Source organism: Nerophis lumbriciformis, linkage group LG08 (assembly GCF_033978685.3).
Source record: "Nerophis lumbriciformis linkage group LG08, RoL_Nlum_v2.1, whole genome shotgun sequence".
Taxonomy (NCBI): Eukaryota; Metazoa; Chordata; class Actinopteri; order Syngnathiformes; family Syngnathidae; genus Nerophis; species Nerophis lumbriciformis.
Genome location: NC_084555.2, coordinates 23,974,201 through 23,987,976, shown reverse-complemented (window position 1 = coordinate 23,987,976; position 13,776 = coordinate 23,974,201). Strand labels below are relative to the sequence as shown.

Here is a 13,776-nt window from a genome sequence, read left to right as displayed (position 1 = left end):
CTCACAATACGAAGGTCCTGAGTTCAATCCCGGGCTCGGGATCTTTCTGTGTGGAGTTTGCATGTTCTCCCCATGACTGCGTGGGTCTCCGGGTACTCTGGCTTCCTCCCACCTCCAAAGACATGCATCTGGGGATAGGTTGATTGGCAACACTAAATTGGCCCTAGTGTGTGAATATGAGTGTGAATGTTGTCTGTCTATCTGTGTTGGCCCTGCGATGAGGTGGCGACTTGTCCAGGGTGCACCCCACCTTCTGCCCGATTGTAGATGAGATAGGCTCCAGCACCCTCCGCGACCCCGAAGGGAATAAGCGGTAAAAAATGGATGGATGGAATAGTTTGTTCAAAATTTACATTTTCTGTATCCCATATTTTTCGGACTATAAGTTGCAGTTTTTTTCATAGTTTGGCCGGGGGTGCGACTTATACTCAGGAGCGACTTATGTGTGAAATTATTAACACATTACCGTAAAATATCAAATAATATTATTTAGCTCATTCACGTAAGAGACTAGACGTATAAGATTTCATCGGATTTAGCGATTAAGAGTGACAGATTGTTTGGTAAACGTATAGCATGTTCTATATGTCATAGTTATTTGAATGACTCTTATCATAAAATGTTACGTTAAAATACCAGGCACATTCTCAGTTGGTTATTTATGCGTCATATAACGTACACTTATTCAGCCTGTTGTTCACTATTGTTTATTTATTTTAAATTGCCTTTCAAATGTCTATTCTTGGTGTTGGGTTTTATCAAATACATTTCCCGAAAAAATGCGACTTATACTCCAGTGCGACTTATATATGTTTTTTTCCTTCTTTATTATGCATTTTCGGCCGGTGCGACTTATACTCCGGAGCGACTTATACTCCGAAAAATACGGTAATTGCTTTTATGTTCTCACTGGCACATCTGCACTGTAAAACTAGTATTTCAGATTATTCCTCTTAAATCTAATATACTTAGGTATATTTACCGTATTTTTCGGACTATAAGTCGACGTTTTTTTCATAGTTTGGCCGTGGGTGCGACGTATACTCCGGAGCGACTTATGTGTGAAATTATTAACACATTACCGTAAAATATCAAATAATATTATTTATCTCATTCGCATGAGCGACGAAGAAAATGTCCTCAATCGTCACACACACGTCAGCAATCGTCACTCACACGCCAACCAATAAGAATTCGGTGGGGGCGGGTCATGGCAGAAGTGCATTGTAGGTCATGATATGCTAACTGCTATATGCTATACGCTACTGCCGGAGCTATTAAAATGGATCAACATTGGCGGTAACTTATAAAAACTGAGAAGGACTGAACTAAAATGGCACCGAAAAGGAAATCATAAACTGCGGATTACAAGCTGGACGTAGTGAAATATGCTGTAGAGAATAGCAATCGAGCAGCAGAAAGAAAGGACGCTAGCGGGGCGCATACCAGAGGCGACACCGAGGAAGAAGATTTCATTGGATTTAGCGATTGGGAGTGACAGATTGTTAGGTAAACGTATAGCATGTTCTATATGTTATAGTTATTTGAATGACTCTTGCCAGTATGTGTTGCGTTAACATACCAGGCACGTTCTCAGTCGGTTATTTATGCGTCATATAACGTACACTTATTCAGCCTGTTGTTCACTATTCTTTATTTATTTTAAATTGCTTTTCAAATGTCTATTCTTGGTGTTGGGTTTTATCAAATAAATTTCTCCCAAAAATGCGACTTATACTCCAGTGCGACTTATTTATGTTTTTTTCCTTCTTTATTGTGCATTTTCGACCGGTGCGACGTATACTTCGGAGCGACTTAAGGTCCGAAAAATTTGGTAATTGTTAGATTGCACTCAGAGATTTTTCCAAAAGTTTCCCCCTCTTACATAGCTACTTTAAATAATGGTAACCAAAATACTACAAACACTGTTTAGTACGATGCAGTGCATTGGTAACCCACTGCAAAATATTTACAAAAAAATACTATTTGTGTATTTGACCGTTTTTATACTGAATCTCACTACTCACAGACCTTTCGCGTCCTTATTACATACAGAATAAACAGTTGACATAAATCTTTTTAAAATGTATTCCTTGAAATATCTTTGCAATCATGTTTTTTTGTAGTTGTATTATTGTACAAGAAAATTTGCCTCAAATTTGTGTCACATACATCACGCTTACATGAACAGAAAATGCATGCCCAACGACAATGCCATGTAGTCCACTGATATTTAATACCTAGGCCTACACAGTATGGTATGATATGGTTTGTTTATTTGGTCATTCATTGGACATTTGTTATACTGTGTGTTGCAGGATTATAGCCTACCAAGAATTGACCTGTTTACAGAAGTCAATGGCTTGGGAAGGATGTCACCTTACTGTGATGATACAGTGGAAATTGGCTCCTATAGGCTCCCACAGGCTACTGGTTCCATCAAGGTCCATTCTGGAGTGTAAGTTGATGACACTTGTGTAACAAAAACTGTCGAACTGGTGTAAATATTTTCATTAATGCATTTTTTAACTACACAAATCCTAGTTTGACAAAAGACAGAACTGCCAATAGCAAATATTTGGCTAACCAACTAAAATTAAACAAAGAAAAAAACTCTATATTTATTGAACCTCTTGCAACCGCTATTCGACAGCATGCAAATATTAAAGGCATCCATACCGCAACCGTTCATCATAAAATAAGCCTTTATGCTGATGATGTATTACTTTTCTTACAAAATCCACATTCTTCTCTTCAAGATACAATCTCACTTATCAATAAATTCAGTTCTATTTCAGATTACTCCATCAACTGGTCCAAATCTACTGTGTTACCAATTAATTTTGACTTTCAGAGCACCTCATCGATTCCACTGCATAAAGGGAACATTAAATACCTGGGAATCAATATTTCCTCCACATTGTCAGATCTGAATCGCTTGAATTACTCCCCAATCTTAAAATCGATTGAGGATGATCTGGCGCGTTGGAAAACACTGCCAATCTCACTTATGGGAAGGGTTTCTACCGTGAAAATGATGGTCTTGCCTAGGGTTAATTATCTATTTTCAATTATTCCAACCAAACCTTCTCAAATCTGGTTTAAGTCACTAGACTCACACATCAATCAGTTTCTTTGGAAGAGTAAACCAGCACGAATCAGCCTTAAAACTTTACAAAAACCCAAAGAACATGGGGGTCTAGAACTCCCAAACTTTTCCTATTATTTCCTTGCAAATAAACTACAATATATATTAAAATGGATCAATCCCACTTTATTAGATAGTTTATGGTTAGAGATTGAACAATCACTTAGCCAGGAGATCCCAATTTCTAACTTGCCCTTTATTAGCCAAATTCTCCGAAAACACAACTGCTTTAAAAGTATTAATATACGCACTACCTTAACAGCTTGGTGGGAGTTTTTGAAAATAACTGGGTCCCCGCTCACTCCATGCCAATTTACGCCTATTTGGAATAATCCTGATTTTCTTTTAAACAAGAAGCCATTGAACTTTCCAACATGGTATGATAAGGGAGTCGGATGCCTTGGGGATATCATCAATGCAAACAGTTTTATCTCTTTTAAAAGTTTAATAACACAATATGCAATCAATCCTAATAAATTTCTAGAATATATACAAATCAAATCTGTAATCAGCGCAAGATTCAACAAAACAACATGGGAAAGTAATCCTACGACCGTTAAATTCTTCAAAACATCTGCCCCCAAAGCTTTATCCAAATTATATGCTCTCTTATCAAAAATAGATAACACAATAAGTATTCCAACTTCTAAATGGCACTCAGACGTATCAACAAGCTGTGACCCAGAATTCTGGAAACAAATATGCCTCAATACTACTCGTTTGATTAAGAATCCAAATGTACGACTGATTCAGCTCAAAATACTTTACAGAATACATTACACCGGTCTAAGAATGTATAAAATGGGTTTAGCTGACTCTAACATCTGTGTACACTGCTCAGATAATAAGATAGATAATTACTTGCATTCAATGTGGTCCTGTGCTCCCGTGAGTAACTTTTGGCTTGGAGTGTGCGAGAACCTATCATTAGCGTTAGAGATTCCTATTCCCATCTGCCCCGCACTCTGCCTGTTGGGTGATCTCTCCGCAACTGATCTTGATATAAACAAAACATACCTCCTTATAAATGCGTTAGGCATCGCCAAGAAAACTATTCTCATAAATTGGAAATCAAAAAATAATTTATGTATAAACCTTTACAAAAACATTTTATTAGATTATGTAGTTATGGAAAGAATGTCTGCTGAATCAAACCAACAACTGACAGAATTCCGATCTCTTTGGGCACCGCTAATTAATTTTCTGACCTGACTCCCTTGGGGGCCGGGGCTGGGGCTCTGTCCCGGGGGTCTTGCTCCGTGGGTGGGGGGTCCTGGGTACCGGGGGGGCCGTGTGCCGCGGGGTCGGGTGGGCCTGGGGTGTGTTTCCTGGTTCCGGCCTGGCGGGCCGATCCGTGGGTGGTCTGGTGGCTGGGGGTGGGTGGAGGTGCCTGGGCGGGTGTTGGGGTGCGGGTGGGGCTGTGGGCGGCCGCCTTGGGTTGGTTGGGGGGGCTGTCCCTCCCGTGGGTGGTTGGGCGGGGGGTTGCGCCCGTGGGGCTGGGGTCTTGCCGCTGTCGGGCGGGGGTCGGCTCGTGCCCCTCTGGCTCCGGGTGTCCGTGGGCTTCCTCCTTCCCCTGGGGCGCGGGGCGGGGTCTGCCCGGGGTCGCCCTGCGCTGCGGCTGTGCGGGCCTGCCTGGTGCCGGGTTGGGGGGACTGCTTGCCTCCCTTGTTGGGGCCCCGGCGGTGCTGCCCGACTGCCCTGCGGGAGTCCCCCTCCTGTGTTTTACTCTGCCCTTATTTTTCTATTAATTTTATTTATTTATTTTAATTTATTTTATGTGTATATATATATATATATATATATATGTATGTATGTGTATGTATGTATATGTATGTATGTATATATGTATGTATGTATGTATGAATGTATGTATGTATGTGTATGTATGTGTATATATATATATGTATGTGTGTATGTATATATATATATATATATATATTATTATTATTATTATTTTTTTTTTAATCTATTTAATATATTTAACTTATTCTGTTAAATTATATATGGGTACGCGTGTATGTGGGTGTGTGTACGTTTGTATATATGTATGGTGAAATCTGTGTGTATATATGTAGGTACATATGTATGTGTCGCTGCCCCGGTGTGCACTGCTGAGGTGCCGTGGCATGCCGGCTGTGGGCGCAGGGCTGGGCCCTTATGGCTTTTTGCCGGATGGGATGCCTGGTGGGTGGTGGGCGGGGGGGGCCTGGACGTGCGGGAGGGGCTGCGGGGTTTGGTGGCGTTGGGCACTGTTGGCGACCAGGCCTCTTGTTTATTTTTATTTATTTTATTTTATTTAAAGGGTTTATTTTTATTTTCTTTTTCTTTTTTTTTTCTTTTCTTTCTATTTTTTTTTTTTTTAATTTTGTATTTATTTATTTATTTATTTATTTATTTTATTTTTTTTGTGTGTGTGTTGTGTATGTATGTGTTTGTGTATATGTGGGCTTATGTATATGTGTGTGGGTGTATTAATGTGTATATATGTGTGGATGTGTATGTTTATATGTATATGCATGCGTGTGTATATGTGTGTATGTGTATGTATATGTATATGCATGTATGTATGTGTATATGAATGTGTAGGTGTGTGCATGGGTGTGGATGTCCGGTGGCTCAATTGGCCTGGCGGTGGATGAGTTGGGGTAGGTGGGTTGGTGGCCTCGGTGGTAGCCGGGGGTGTGCGTTGTTGTGGTTTACGGGGTCGGTCGCTTTTTTGTTTTGGTTTCGGCGGCCGCGGGTGTTTACGCTGCGGACGGGCGGTGGTGGTGATGGTTGCTGCGGTGATACCAGCGGTTGGCATCGCTGTGTTGGGTTGGAGTGGTTGGGGGACTGTGGCTGGTGTCTGTGCGCTTGTGGGGTTGTGGGGCTGGCTGGCGTTGGCTTGCCGGCTGGTTTGGGGGCTGGCGGGCGGACGGGATGCATTGGCTTCTTGCCCCGTTGGGGGGCTCCTTCCCCTGGCCGGGACTCGTATGGGCACGTTGCTGTGTGGATGGCCGGGATGCGGTGTTTGCATTGGGCGTGGGGGCTGTGCGGTTTCTCTGCGTTTGGTTGCCGGTATGGGCTCTGCAGGGTTGGGTTGGGGCGGGCGGGGGCTGGCTTTGTTTGGCGGGGGGAGGGGCTCGCGTGGCGTCACGTTAAAGTGGTCTGGTGTGGGTCACGGGCTGTGGCGGGGGGTGGCGGCCTCCTGGCCGTAGTTCCTGGTTGTCGGCCGCGTGGACTGGGGGGATGTCCGGGCCCTCTACTCCTCCTACTTATAGCGCACACAGTCACACATATATAGGACTTTGGGGATTGTCCTGCGGGGAGGCATGGCGGGGGGTTGAGGATGCCTCCAATGGGGCTCCAGTCCTCCTGTCTTGTCCCCTGCTCGTCCATCCCTCAATCTTAGCTGCATATTAGACACTTAGGATTTGGGGGGCTTGGTTTGGTTGGGACCCACCATGACCTTGATGTCCCCCAATTTTAATCGCATTATTAGTTCCCACAAGCATACATATCTCACTCACGCTACAGAACACACATCAATAGGGACTGGAGGTCGGCTGTAACGGCTGACCTCCTAATTTTAACTACACAGTAGACACTCTGGGGGCCTTGTACACATGCATGGGGGGTTTGGGGTTCGGCGCACCCCTCATTGCCTCGTCGGCCGGGGGGACTGCGGTCTGGTGGCCTGCCAGGCTTTTATTCATTTATTATTGTTATATATATTTTTTTATTTTTAATGTATTTATTATTTTTATTTTTATTATTTACTTATTTTTATTTTATTTTATTTTTTAAATTTTATTTTTTATTTTATTTTATTTTTTTATTTTTTATTTTTTTAATCTTATTATTTATTTGTGTGTGGCGTCGCGCGGGTCTCACTTCCTGTTGGATGGGGTCCGTGCCCGTGTGGCCCGACCTTGCGCTGTGGGGTCTCTGTTGGTGACTTGGTGTGGTGGCGGCGCAGCCCCCGTGTCTGGTCTGGATGCTGTGTCTTGGTTGTTTGGGCGGTGGTGTGTTTGTGCGGGTTTGGGTTGGGGTGGGGGGCCTTTTGGTTGGGGGGGTTGTTGGTGTCTCTTGTTTGCGTGTTGGCGTTCGGGCTGACCGGCGGGCTGGCGCCGGCTGGTCTCCGTGGCCCTGGTGGCGTGTGGTTGCTGGTCGCAGTTTTTTTTTTGATCGCTTTGATTTGATTGGCTGGTGCTGGCTGTCTGGGGTTATTGCGGCTGCTGTTTCTGTTGCCGTTTGTTTGTGGTGTGGGCGCCCGTGGCTGCTGGGTCTGGTGCAGGGGTGTGGCTGATGTTGTGACTGATGGCAGCGTGCGCGCGTGATGGCTGTCGGGGCTGACGAACTGTGTATATGTATGTATATGTGTGTGTATGTATGTATGTTTATATATGTGTATGTGTACATATGTGTATGTATATGTATATATGTGTATGTGTGGGTATGTATACGTGTATGTGTGTATGTGTATGTATATATGTATGTATGTATGTATATTTCTGGGGGTACGCTCTGGGCCTGCCTGTCAGACGGGGGTCGACGCCTCAGGCTACTGCATCCGAACTGCGTGTCTAGAGCTCCTGGGTCCCGCTGTCCATCCCTTCCGGGTGCCCGTCTTGGTTGGGGCCTGTTGGGCCTAGTCCCTGCGTCTGTTGTGGTAGCTTGGTGCTGCAAGGTATTCCGAGGTGCTGCGAGTGGGCCAGTTGCTGGGGTAGTGACCTTGTTTGTCAGCATGTCTGTGATCTTCTTTTAATTCTTTTTTTTTTTAAATTAATTAATTAATTAATTTATTAATTTATTTATTTTTTAATATATTTTATTAATATTATTTTTTAATTTTCCCCTCCCTCAGGGGGGGGGGCTCGGCGGGGCGGTTGCTGGTTGTTCCATCTCCATCGTTGGGGTCCCTGCGGGTGGGGTGGGTGGTTCCCGTGGCCCTGTGCCTGGGTGGTCCTGCGGCGGCCGGTTTGGGTGGGGTGGCCGGGGGCTGGCCTCGCCGCGCTCTCCGGGGGTGGGGGGTGGGCTCGTGGGGGCCCGGTTGCCGGTGGGGCGGGGGCGGTCTTCCCGTCCGGTTGCGGGGAGTCTCTGGGTCCCTCGGGCGGGGCGTCTCGCCTTTCTGCCCGTGTGGGGTGTGGTCTCTCGCTGGCTTGGGGTCTGGCTGTCCCCTGCTTTTCTCGTGCCCTGTCCTCTGCCGGGTGCGTCTGTCTGCGGCCTGCTGCTGGCCCTTGTGGGCGGTACGGTGGGTCGGGCTCTGGGGTTCCTGTCGCTGGCCGGCTTGGCTGCGTGGGGGCGGTGGTCCCTGGTTCCCTGGGCACCACGCCTCCTGTTTGTGGGTTGGGCTCTCGGGGGTGATGGGGCCGTGCTCTGGCTCCCACGCACTCTGGGAGTCGATTGTATTGTACATGCAAATTCACATATGCTCACATACGTACATAGGTACCTACGCTCCCACATACATACACAAATACAGTACATATTTACCTACCTAATGTTCGTACATCCACACGCACATTCAATATACAAACATACACATACACATACTGTACATATACATTCACTGTACAAACACATATACACATTCTGTACATATACATTCATTGTACAAACACATATACACATTCTGTACATATACAAGTACATATGCATACTTACACTCATGCACATAATCACGTTTCATCAAACATATATTAACGTTGTTGCCCTAGGGTAAACTGGGTGTAACACATGGCACACTGACAAAGCTTAACCTATTGTGACTATAACAATCTACAAGGTTAATGTAGGTTGCTTCTCTTTCTCCCCCTCCATTTTTCTGCATTCTTTCGTATCTCAAGTTATCATTACGTATATGTATTGTTGCATTTAAACAACTGTATTGTTGATAATAAAGGTAAATTATTGGTATTGTTCATTATCAATAGCGCTATTTCTATTGGTATTTGTATTGATCCATTTGTAGTGTAATAATGCTCATTGTTATTTCTGTATTATTTTTTATTTTTCGCTAACTGCTTATTTGCTATTACTTTTACCATCATATTTGTACATGTCATATTTGCTGATGTTGCTCTATTGTTGTTGTTGTTGTTGTTTGCTGTTGTTGTTTTTGTCTCTCTGTCTAATCCCCCTCTTGTCCCCACAATTTCCCCCTCTGTCTTCTTTTTTTTTCTCTTTCTATCCCCTCCTGCTCCGGCCCGGCTGCACTAAATGATAATATAAATACATTTAATAAAGTCAAATACAAATAAGGCAACAAGAGAAGTATCCTACACTTCTCTTTTGTAAAGTAAATCTGAACAGCCGACATGGTCATCTACATCAACTATATGATTTGCCTGAGAAGCTGGACAGGACATAAAAAAAAAAAAAAGACAGAACTGCTGTGTAAAATATTTTTTCAGTTAATTTTTCACTTTTTGTTTCATTCTAACTAGTACTGTTAAACACAATAAAATGATGTATTTGCAGCATTTGGTTATAATCTATAAAGAACGACCAGGTTGAACAGTAAAGAGTAATTATAAGCACCATGTTACTGCCGCATAACCACCAGGGTCACTTTATACGTTCTTTTTGTGTCTGTACATGTTTAGCTGGCTTGTGTACAGCGACCCAGGTTTTGGAGGGTTCGTAGGAGTGCTGGAGGTGGGCGAGTTTCCCCGCCCTGAGTCCTGGGGTTTCCCTCAGCCGTTTGTTGGCTCTCTCAGGCCCCTCCGAATAGTAAGCCTGTTAAATATGTGCTAGATGGTCTCACTTGGTTGTCATTTTGTATAATTGTGTGTATTGTATCACTTATATGAATGTTTTTGTCATCATTCCAGGGAGCGATAAAGGTGGAACATCCCAAAGAAGTCAAGGTTCGTATTATTGTTTTAATCAGTATTGATCATGTTGTACATTGAGTGAAAGACACAATTTGTCAACAAAAAAACAAGGATTCAATTAACTTTGTCATACCAGCACATATGTGACACATGAGATGGCACAAGAGATCAATAAATCAATCAAATTTTATTTTTTAAAGCGCTTTTCATACATAAAATAAATGCAACACTAAGTGCTTTACAGACTTAAAAACAATACCCCGATGACCCAGATCCTCCGTCATCAAACACACACACACACACACACGCACAAATGAATGCATGGCTGATTACAGAAAGGATAGGTGAAGAAACACTATCACAGGAGCCATCTCCACCAGGACACTAACACAAAGCACCCCCACAGCCATGGCCGATAATCCCTGATACAGAGAGCTCCCTCTGAGGAACGGTGGAAAGTAAAAATAATTAATAGTAAGAACCATGAGTAGGAATAAAGGATAAAATACAAGTGAAACATATTATGAATATTAAAAATATATACACAGTAAATATATAATCAATAAATATAACTGAATAAAATCCAGTATAATTAATAAGATAAAAAGTAAAGTACTAATGATTTCAATAAAATTTATAAATATTGGGTAAAAGCCAAACCAAAAAGGTGGGTCTGAGCCTTTTCTTAAAAACAGGAATGTTCTCTGCAGCTCTGAGGTCTTCCAGCAAGCTGTTCAATAGATGGGGGCGATAGAATAGAAAGATGCCATCCCGTGACTTTGTGTCCTGACTTTTGGAATAATTAGGAGACCAGTGCCAGAGGTTTTGAGGGTCCACGAAGGGTCGTAGGGTAAAAGCAAATCTGACATATAAAACCCATTACCATAAAAAATATTTATAAACCATAAGAAGAACCTTAAAAATTATCATAAAACACACGGGGAGCCAATGTTGACATTTTGAAGCTCGATAATACTTTGAGTGTTCTACTATAAGCAAATTCAAATGTTATTATAAGGTACAATAATGTGTTTGTACTATGCAATCTGCTGCAATGAAGGACAGTCAGTAACATTATTTTTTGGAGGCACAAGTGTTGCGAAAGACTTTGGAAGAATTAATGTGCAAAATTCTCATGCTGTGAATCATTAACTTGGGGGTTAAACCGTGCTGCTTGCCCATGCAGGTTTACTGGTTTGTTGAAGAACGCATGACTTGTGGTGTTTGACATATTTAATGAATAAATGTACTGTGGAGGAGGGACTTTTACCATAATATTAATACTACTGCCATCCAATAATTATTTGTGAACTCAGTCATATAAATTGAGTTTTCTGTTGCATCTGAATCTCAGATTTTCCCTTGGAATTCCATTGACAGCGTATTATATTTCGGAAAAATACATTCAAATGAAAGGCTCTTCCTGTGGTAGGAATCTATCATAAAGTAGTTTCCACATTGTTCTGATCTATGAAGTTGCATTCCAACCTCACTCAGTTATGGTCCAGGAAACACATGAAGCTGTGTAAACACATACAATATGTTAAGTCCTTCCTTTTTGGATTGTTCAGGCGCTCGTGTTCGAAAAGCCCAATTTTGAAGGGGAGTGTTTAGAAGTGGATGGTGACTTGTATAACTTAAGTGAGGAAGTGGGAAAAGAAGAACCAGGCACTCCACATAAAACTAAGAAAACTACCTCTACAGTGGGGTCCCTCAAGATACTTGGTGGTCTGTGAGTATCGAAGTGCACGGATGCCAGACTTGGATGTGTCTACAATACCTGACTATTGTAAGTGTTTGTGTCTTGTAGATGGGTTGGCTATCAAGAAGCAGACTTTGAGGGTCAGCAGTACATCCTGGAGGAAGGGGAGTATCCGCACTGTCGTGACTGGGGTGGAGCTGAGGATGGTCTCCTCTCTTTGCGCCCAATTTGCACTGTAAGCTTTATCCTCTGTAAACTACATACTGTATTCTTGAATTATTTGTTATCTAATGTTATGTTTTACAGTTTGTTTTTATTTATTCGAAGGACAAATCTGTACTATTTTATTTCTGTGTTTTCCCTAGGACTTCCTTTCCCCTCACATTAAATTGTTCAGTGAGCCCAACTTGAATGCACTGGGGCTCAGTGTGGACCTGATGGGTCCCGTTGTCAACATAGAGGAGATCGGCCATGGCACCAAAACCCAGTCCATCAATGTCCTAAGTGGAGTGTGAGTATCTTCCTGTTTATACAAGAGGAAAAGCATTTGGCCTTATGCAAGAATGTTGATTCACTTTGAGCCCTTCAGATTCAGTTAGGCTTTTGTGGTATTGACTGAGACCCAATGAAATAAAATACCCCACATTCAGGTTTTGATGTAATAATATTGGATATAATATGAGAGAAAAGATTTTATCCCATCATGCAGTTTGAGATGTGTGCCGCTCCTCTTACAAACGTGACTGCACTGAGCTGAAAGAATACTTGACACACCTTGTTGGTTCATACAAACATCCCCCGAGGATACAGTGCAAAAAAAGCTAGTGTGACTGATCTCCCCTTAGAATCATCTCCTGTAGATTACAATTGGTTTCAACTCCTGAGGCTGAACATGGTTGATACCAGTGGACAATAAAAAACAAATTCCCTAATATTACTGGACATTATTTTCCTCTAGATCAAAAGGTCTGCAATCCGTGGCTCTTGAGCCACATGTGACTCTTCTTGTTGTGGCTCCCTCAAATTTTTTAAACCCCGGAGTCAGAAAAGTTTGCATTTCTAAAAAGAGTTCTATAATTTCGGACTGTCTGTGAGGCCGTGAAAGTGAACAGGCTGAGTTCTGAGGTGCAAAGACAGCAAGTACTGTAAAAGAGACCGGAAGGAAGCCTGTGTGTTCAGTTCAGCTTCTCGAGTATGCAACCCCTTGGGTAAGATAATCATGAATATAAAAGAGAAAGTTAAAAAGAGTTTAATTTCACATGGACAGATTGTTTTTCTTGTAAAAGAAGAAATATAGAAGATGATACATTTTAAAAGTTCAAAAGCTGTTACATTTTGCGTCTCTATACTGTTTTTCTTTAGTGTAAGAAGTGGCAAAATCTTATTTTTGATTGATTGATTGAGACTTTTATTAGTAGATTGCACAGTACAGTACATATTCCGTACACTTGACCACTAAATGGTAACACCCAAATAAGTTTTTCAACTTGTTTAAGTCGGGGTCCACGTTAATCAATTCATGGTTTGAAAGTAAAGGTTACAGAACCCTGCTCTCGATCCTTGTTTGACTGATTTTGCAAGTCTTATCTAGCAGTAGTACATAATATTTGCTCAATTAGGGCTCTATTCTCCCGTTTGCGTTTAAGTGTTTTTCTATATGCTTTATTTGTATTCTCCCATCCAGCCTGCAGACATGCCCAGCCTGCATGAGTAAGGCAAATGTGCCTAAGTCGTGAATGAAAGCGGGCTCATTACTTATGAGGCGGATTTTGCCGTGATACCTTTATGAACAAAGTTGAGTGAAAATCATGGAACATGGAGTTTTACTCACACTTGTGAATGTCATTGAAATCCATGAAAAAGATAACACTTTAAATTTGAAAAGGCCGTATCAATCCAGGTCATGCTTACGTGTGTCGCCATGGTGATGTAGTGTGTGTATGCACGTTAAACAGCGTCTTCTTTATGGCTGGACGCAATTCCGTAGATGAAACTTGTTCTTGTTATTAGATCACCCTGTAAAGAGGTCAAATGTTATTGAAGCCTTGACGTGTCAAAAGGGCTTAGTAGACAGGTGTTTGTGTGTGTGTGCTTGTGCGAGAGAACGT

General features: G+C 42.4%; 1 protein-coding gene across 1 annotated transcript in view; it reads left to right on the top strand.

Annotated features, from left to right (window-relative positions):
* Positions 1 to 13,776, top strand: part of crybg1a (crystallin beta-gamma domain containing 1a) — an 84,892-nt gene that overhangs the window by 55,450 nt on the left and 15,666 nt on the right. The window contains exons 9-14 of the mRNA XM_061968508.1: positions 2,319 to 2,458; positions 9,736 to 9,862; positions 9,964 to 9,999; positions 11,538 to 11,698; positions 11,777 to 11,903; positions 12,034 to 12,179. Coding sequence (XP_061824492.1) covers positions 2,319 to 2,458; positions 9,736 to 9,862; positions 9,964 to 9,999; positions 11,538 to 11,698; positions 11,777 to 11,903; positions 12,034 to 12,179 — 737 coding nt within the window. The remainder of the gene's footprint in view (positions 1 to 2,318; positions 2,459 to 9,735; positions 9,863 to 9,963; positions 10,000 to 11,537; positions 11,699 to 11,776; positions 11,904 to 12,033; positions 12,180 to 13,776) is intronic.